The sequence below is a fragment of the Crocodylus porosus genome, unplaced genomic scaffold (genome assembly GCF_001723895.1).
Source record: "Crocodylus porosus isolate Cpor-Errol unplaced genomic scaffold, CroPor_comp1, whole genome shotgun sequence".
Lineage (NCBI taxonomy): Eukaryota > Metazoa > Chordata > Crocodylia > Crocodylidae > Crocodylus > Crocodylus porosus.
The window spans coordinates 11041642-11050161 of record NW_017728931.1 but is presented as its reverse complement, the minus strand read 5'-3'; the positions used below and the strand labels follow the sequence as shown (position 1 = coordinate 11050161).

The following is an 8520-nucleotide window of genomic DNA, read 5'->3' as shown; positions in this document are numbered from 1 at the left end:
GTGGTGGAGGGGCTCTGTTGCTGGGGAGGGAGGGCAGACGGGCTCTCTTGTTGAGTGGGAAGGGGAGATCTGTTTGTTGTGAAGGCAAGAAAGTGTTTTCCTGAGAACTGTCTGCAGTGAGCATGGTGCTGAGGGTAGACGATGGGGTCTGTGGGTGGCTGTCCAGGCGGGCTGCAGCAGGGAGTGCAAGAGAAAGTGGTCAGCCAGTGCCTCTCACAGCAGATGCCTTGACTTCCACTGGCAGGTGTGCAGCTCGCCTGGAGCCTCAGTGGCTGGGGCTAGCAGGGCCAGCACCGTGGCCAGCAGGAGCCTGGACACTGAGTATTGTTGCCAAGGGCTGGGCCTAGAGCATCCATGGCATGGGGAGGCAGTCGCTGCATGCTGGCCCGGAGCCAGAAAAGCGGTTGGCCAGGGAGCAAGGAGTGAGGCTGCCTTTTGAAGATGGCTGCAGGCTGCTGTCAGGTGCAGCTGGAGACTCAAGCGGCAGGGGCCCATTGTAGGGCCGCAGGAAAGGGTAGCAGTTTGCAGCTAGGAGCAGCAAAATCTGTTTCCACATCCTTGCACATGTAGATGCCTGTCCTGGACTGTTTACTCCTGAGTAGTCTACTTGCAAGTAAACTGGTCCTGGATTCAATGCATGTGTAAATGCACCCAGGGCATGTTTACACATGTATTTACAGCAGCCTAAATTGACTGCATAGTAAGTAAGCAGGAATAGGCCAGCATCTACATGTGCAGGCATTACAGCACATTAACACTGTGTGTGTGGACAGACTTGGGACACACAATGTTACTGTGCAGTAACGCATTTATGCATGCATTACTACCCAGTAATTAATCAGATGTAAATTTGATACCAGCATGGTGCAGATATAAAATTTACACTCAAGTTGGTGTAAGTCACCATACTTACTGCACAGTACATAAATACTAAAAGATTCCTATTCAGGAGAATAAATATTTACATTTATGAACAAATATAAATATGTCTGTTATTGGTTTCACTGGTGGAAATCTAAATTCATTCATCTTGTGATAATGGGCGTTATTCCTTATTTGAGTAAATCCAAACTAACTCCACTGAACTCACCAGACTTACTCTGAGTTAGACTCAGAAGATACATTTCCTGGGTGCAAGAGCTAGGAATTCACCAGAATTACCAATATTTACAGAATAAGGTATTTTTCAGTGTGTATAAGGTTGACAGAAATGGATCCACAGAGAATTTGTGGCACATTCAAAAGCAGAAAGCAAAAATCATAGTGAAAGTTGTTGTTGTTCTTGGCTTTCATTAGATTGACTCCACATACATTTTCTAACCATTTAGACTTAGTGGGGTTGTACACCTTCCATTTTGCTGACAGTTTCAGGTTCATTTGACTCTCTAAATAATGTTACAGGCAAAGATCAACATGAAACCAGCAGGCTGTTGCAAAGCTCTTTCTATAATGAATCAGTTTACTAGGTTTCAGTCTGTTTGGAATGAAACTAGATATAGTAGATGTGAATATACTGGAACTTTTCATTGTGGAATTAAACTAACAGTAACGGAGATGAGGGCTAATGAGGGGAGGCAGAAGGATGAAAGATGCACAAACTTGGAGTAGTTTTCTTTTCATTTAATCTTTATTTTAATGTTGGTATAGGTTATATGCCTGTGAGCTTATAGTACTTAGGAAATCATGGAGCAGAAAGGCAAGTGGTCCAAAGAGGAAGGGAGGAATGCGGGTGTGTATGAAAGGAGACCCAAGAGGAGAAGGGATAAGAGGAAGAAATGGTTTTGTACATATATACACATATGTATGTGTAGCTGTGTGGGAATATTTATATCATAGAATCATAGAAGTAGGGTCGGAAAGGACCTTGTAGATCTTCAAGTCCCACCTGGGCTGGAGAAAAAAAAAAAAACTGGACTCAGATGAGTCCAGCCAGGCAGGCATCAAGCCTCTTCTTAAAGATCCCCAGGGTAGGAGCAAGCACCACTTCCCTTGGAAGTTGGTTCCAGCCCCTAGCCGCCCTAACTGTGAAGTAGTTCTTGCAGATGTCTAATCTAAACCTACTCTCCAACAATTTGTGTCCCTTGTTCCTTGTCATGCCAGGGGGCGCCAGGGGAAACAGTGTCTCCCCCAAACCCTTCTAGTCCCCCCTAGTAAGTTTATAGATAGTCACCAGATCCCCCCTCGGGGGGCTGGGGGGCCCGTGCAGAGCCCCCCATGCACCATGGGCCACTGGGGGGGCCAGAGGGTATCACCTCCCCCAGCAATGCCCAGTAAGTATAGCTTTTTTTTAAAGCACTGGGAGTTGGGTGGGTGGGACAGCCATGGGGGGGGGCTTGGGGGAGCGGACATAGGATGGGGCCTGGAAAGGGTCCTCCCATGGTCCCCTACCCCACCCCCTACTTTCCAGCTCTGAGTCCACCTCCAGCTGCCTGCTGCAGCAGGCAGGGACTGCCTGAATCATCAAAGTTCTCTGAATCTTTTCTGAAGATCTGGAGAACTTTGAATCGATTCAGATCTTTGTATTGGTCCCTTGATTCTGTTTGGATTCAGAGATTTGGCCACCGAATCAGGTCGAATCTCCTCTGAATCAAATCAGCACCCAAAACTTCACACAGCCCTAATGTGAATGAGATGGGCCAGTGGTAGAGTATACTGTGGGCATGTCTACAAAAGATGCTTTATTGCTCAGCCAACTAATTTGCTATGCAGTAAAGCATCACCATCTACATATGCACAGCAATTAGGGTGCAGGAGACTATTTTACTGTGCTTCTGGATAATCCTGTCTGTAAAAGTGGTATCCAGCAGTGCAGTATATTACTGTGCTTAAATGCATGTATAGACAGTGATGTCAGGATTAGTTTACTCCAGCTCAGATTGAACCAAAGTATATTCAGCCACATTAATTCCCCATGAAGACATGCCCTGTGATGTAGCAGGGGAGTGGGGAGCCCCGTAGAACAAGTCACTGAAACTCAACACCAACTACTTCTACTGACCACATCTACAGTGGATATGGCACTAACCAGACTCCTGATATGCTCTTCAAACCAGCACTGTGCTAAATCTGGACCTAGTGCTAAATCTGGAGAGATTCTTCAGATGCAGGCTCTTCGTAGGCCAAAGTCTACAGTCTGGAGGGGATTTCTCCAGGACATACCGCTGCTAGAAACCTGTGCTAGCTGGTCCAAAGGAAGAAGTGAACACCTGTAGCACTTCTACTTATACCTATTGCCCAGGTATTAAAGGGATACTATCAAAATGAAAGCTAGGTCTCTGAACAATGGCCCGCATATGTTTACTCATGTAAGTAATCACATTCCTGTCAATGAGACTGACTCATGAGTAAAATCACAAAGTTAAGTTAGGCTTGCAGATGCAGATTGTTGGGTAATTTTAAAAGTGAGATAAATATAGTTGGAGATACAAGCCTTGTCCCTGAATCCCTTTGCCAAGTCTCATGGTTTTATAATAACATATTCCGATGTTAAACAATTTTTTTCTCCCTTGTTGCTGTGAAAAAAAATCCATGCACAACAGTGGTGGATTGCTTGAGAGTAATTACCAGAGTTAAGCATGTTATGCTGACATGACAAAAGTATTGTTACTAAGTGAACAGCAGCATGAATACAACTGCTGTGTATTTCCTTCACTCTCTATATGGGAAGCTTTCAGATCCACAGTAGGCTCCTTGCTTTGAATCTGAGGAGATATCAAAATAGACTAATGGAAGAACTTCCTGACTATTCACTGTGGCTGGGAACATTTTGTTCTTGAACCCCAGGGAAAAGTAGTTAAGAAATTCCTACAGTACAGACCACTGCTAGACAAATTGCCTTTGGAGCTGTGCTAGAACATTAGTCCTTCAGCTCCACAAACAGACTGGTTTGTGACACTGGTGACACTACTAAGAATCCTTATCATGAGTGAGCCAGCTACTGGAATGTGGCATCAGACACACACTACAGAGTAAGTACATTTCAGAAGGAAGGAGAAATGAGAACAGGTCAGGTTTACTACTCTTCATTCTGTTGCCATTCCCTGACAGCAAACATGCTTGTCAACGCTGCCAGAAGACTAAAACTAAAAAGCAGTCTCCCAGTCTTTAATAGGCACGGGAAATATTTCTTGATGAATCATGTGAATGACATTAAAGTCAAATCTAACTATGCTTTGTACCATCTCTGTGCACAGTCATTAAAACACCCATGAGGCCTTGTCATAGGCTTTTTTCAATCTACACAGGGAAGGAGGCCAGACTCCTTCCAAATACTGTCGCTGATCAGACTCTTTCCCAATTCACCAAGAGTCTTTTTTATTCACATCATTAGGTGAGTCTGCATTAAAAGTGCAGGGTAGTTCTTACTTGACTTTACTCACCTAAATGGCACTTGCAAGTGTAAGTGCCATTTTTGTGATTTTATTGTGGGCAGCGTGCATGCGCAAGCATTGCACAAGTGCCCAGATGGCTCCTGCACATGCTCAGTAGTACTGCCCTAGCTAGAAAAGTACACAGTTCTGTAAGCTCACCTAGATAAATGTGTAAGACCAGGTGAATATCAAAAACATAACTGGGCAAAATCCCAGGTGGGCAGGAGGACAATTTTATGCTTTAGCCTAATAGCAGAGTAGGAGGACTCATCCAAGGAGCAGGGGACCCAGGTTCTAGACCTATCTTATCCATAAATAGTTTGAACTTGCATCTTCCACTTCTCACCAAAGTGCCCTAGCTACTAGGCCATATATCAGGCATTAACCAGATCCCCCTTCAGTCCTCCAGTGTAGTATTACTGGCACTTGCTATGCAATTACTCATATTTTGATATAAAAAAGGGCAGAAAAAGCTACATCAGACCTTTACATATAACTGCTAAAATTTTGACAGGCTCTGTACTGTAAGAACCCAGCTACTGGGGAAATTAACCATTGTAAATATCTATTTTGTTTTAATCCTTAGACTGATTCAGCAAAACTTTTCAAACAAGCTGCAGCTGATCCACTCAAAATCTTGACTTGGCTCCGTAAAGACCTTGAAAGATGTGCACTTGGAATCCAGGATGTGCTGAACTCTACTGGCAGACAAAATGCTGAGGAAACTGCAAGGGAACCTTCCTTGGGTGGACACAGCCTCCAACCAGGCAATGCGCCCTCACCGGGTGGTTTTAGTGTCTATGACAAGCAATTATGCATGGACATCAGATCCAACAGTGGGTCACCAGAGTTTCATTTGGAAATGAAAAATACCTTGAATAAAAAGGAGCCAAAAGATACTGAAGGCGAACTTGCTTCTGCAGAGGCCCAGCAAGATGCCGACAAGCTTTCTCTTTGTGTCAGTAGACTGTCTAACCTTGTCATTTCAATGGCACATAAAGAGATTAACGAGACGTCAGATGGTGCTGATCAGTGCATAAACAAGTCACTTTTTGCCACTTTTGGAGAACCAGGCCACAAGTCTATTGGAGTAGGCACTGAGGAAGGTAAAAACAACCCATCAGAGAATTCAGATCAAATGAATGTTAATTTGAAAGAAACCAAGTATGAAGACAATTCATCTTCCAAGAAGAAAACATTATTTTATAAAGAAGTAAACCAACAGTCTTCCAATAGAAATGAGTTTTGTCATGAAAGGGGGTCATTGTTCAATGACCAGAAACAATGCCATCATAAAAAGCGCTTTGGCCAAGACGAATTTACGAATTCTCTAAGCAAAGGGATACTGGTATATGCAAATAATGTGGTTTCAGACATGATGGTCACAGTTATGAAGACCATGAAAATTCAAGCAAGTGATTCAAGCATAGCTTGTATGGTGCTGAAGAAGGTGTTACTGAAGCATTCTAAAGAGGTTGTTTCAGACTTAATAGACTCCTGCATGAAAAATTTACATAACGTCACAGGGACACTTATGACTGACTCAGATTTTGTTTCAGCAGTGAAGCGTACTCTCTTCAACCAAGGAAGTCACAAGGCTGCAGAAATTGTACAAGCAATGCTGAATCATTTGCATACCACTTTAATTGTGCAAAAAACATCAGGTGATAAGGCCCAGTCTCAAAGCCTTACATACGCATCTATGAAGTCAGGCTCAGAAACAGCAGATGCAAAGTCTCAGAACTTGAGGTTTGCAGCAACAAAAACTGAAACAGTGACCAAAGAAAAGGAAAAGACCTGTGCAGAAACAATAGGTAACCACATCATTAAGCAGGGGCTAACTCTGTGGCATGAAAATAAAAACAAATGCAACCTATGTTCAAAATTCCAACCTTCAACAAGCCAGGCCAGAAATAAACCACATGAAAACATACCCTTTAGTTCAGAAATTCAAGATATGACTAAAATCTCAGCAGACTCATGGGCAAAAGACTTGATTGTGACTGCCCTATTGTTAATACAATATCACTTAATCCAACAGGAGAACACAGGCAAGGCTTTGGCTGAAGGCAGCAATCCTAACAAAGCAGGTACCACTGCATTTGGATTCTTCTCTCAGCAGTCCCAGGACAAAGGTGGTGACATGAAGTTCAGGCTATCTTCAGCAAATGATCAAGATCCATCAGCCCAACCTGATGAATCAGATTCTGAAAAATCAGATCTTCAAAAGCAGAAACCTGAAAATGACATGTCTAGTGTCATATTAATGCTAATCCAGAAGTTAATCAATGAGTCTGGCTGCAAATTAGAAGGACAGCCAGGAAATTCAACAATGGATGAACCAAACAGGGATCCTGGAAAAAGTTCTGAGGGACATGCCTCTTCTGTCCATTCAGAAACTGAACAGTCCTGTGAGGATGCTATTTCTGGACTGACAAAAATGATTACCAATCAGTTTGACCTAAGTGGAAAAGAGGGGAGCAGCGGACAATTTATTGATAGCTTGGTTGATACGGTCACAAAGTTGTGTCTTATGATAGCCAAATATAGCAACCCTGAGTCTGCTCTAGCAGAGATAGGGAATGGCGAAGATGGCATGGGAGGTATGGATTCTAGGAGTCCAGGGGCAGCTGATGCTGCTTGGGGGTCAGGAGAAGACAGTGCTTCTGGTCGCAAAGTGATAGTAATGAATCAGAATCCCCCCGACAACATCCATAAGAAACAGCTCTATTCCATCCTCCAGTGGGTAGCTGCCTCTCAGACAAATGTGCCAGTATTATACTTCTTGGATGAAGATGATGAGTTCCTGAATAAGGTATGTAATGCAGCAACTGGAGAATGGTCAGGGACATTAGAACATGGTGGCATTTAAATACTTCTGTTTTCTATTATCCTGCAGAAGACACAAGTTTAGTTGCTAAGAAAAGCTGAATTTTTGACATTTTCTCTGTCTAGACTAGTATTCAATATAGTACTGATGGCAGTAGCTCATCACTGGTCAGAGCACAGCTTTTCTTTACAGTGCACTCTCTGCTACTTTAATTAGTCTGCTTTAAATAGACCACACCACTTTGTTTCCAACATTTCCCTTTTACACTCTTAATAGTGGGAAATATTATTTTGTGAAATAAACTTTTCATGCTAAATCCATCTTATAGAAGGGTGCTGACAACATAAAAGTTACAGATTGTATACACACCATTGTTATCTCTCTTATTAAAAACTTGGCCCATTCTTAACACCAAAAGAGTTTAAAACCCAAATTACTTTTCACTGTATCTGCTCTGTTTACTTTTTGTATTTCTGTCCATGTGAGCGATGAAAATCAGTTTCAGAATTTGTGTACTCAGTTTCACTTTCAGGTTGCTGTGAAATTTTGCTTTATACACACAGGGCATTTAAAAACAGAAATACGTATTACTTGGGTCATTTCACAGATTCAACCAAATCCACAGGGTCAGAAGCCAGGTTTATAGAGGTCAATAGTAACAGGTCTTGCTTCAGGTTTCATTTTCTTAATTTATGTTATTAAGCTGGGACTGTAATGTTGTTTCATTTTCCATTTTGGGTCCAGTGCCACAAAGCTCAGGCTGAGGTACAAATTTTCCCCAGTCTTGAAAGCATACGAATCCATAACCCATTGAAGGCAATGGGAGGGCTTCACTTCCCTCACTAGAAACTAGACCAAGAACCTAAGAAAATCCAGGAGAGACATTCCCAGTTCATGCCCATAAACAAGCACATACTGTACAAATTACTTCCACAAATTCTGCTCTATTGTTGTTTTCCATAGCCTTCAAACTATGGGTGTTCCTCCACCTGTTGTGATACTGCAGCATGACAAGTTAGTGCTTAGCTTCCTGCTTACCACTGAATTTCCAGACACTTCCTTTGAGTAAGATTTTTTTTGTCTCAGTCTTGCTTTTTGGCATTTTATTTCTGTTTTCTTTATGGTGGTTTTAAAAACATAAATAAGGAATGAAAAGGGATTTTCTTTTTTCCTGGAAGTGACTATGATTGTATAGATTTCATAGATCTCATAGACATTAGCGCTAGAAGGGACCTCAGAAGATCATCGAGTCCAGCCCCCCGCCCAAAGGGCAGGAAGTCAGCTGGGGTCATAGGATCCCAGCAAGATAAGCATCCAGTT

General features: G+C 42.7%; 1 protein-coding gene across 2 annotated transcripts in view; it reads left to right on the top strand.

Moving 5' to 3' along the window:
* AKAP3 (A-kinase anchoring protein 3) overlaps positions 1-8520 on the top strand; it is a 27988-nt gene that overhangs the window by 16462 nt on the left and 3006 nt on the right. For both annotated transcript variants that reach the window (XM_019544209.1, XM_019544208.1), the window contains exon 4: positions 4957-7185. In XM_019544209.1, coding sequence (XP_019399754.1) covers positions 4957-7185 — 2229 coding nt within the window. The remainder of the gene's footprint in view (positions 1-4956; positions 7186-8520) is intronic.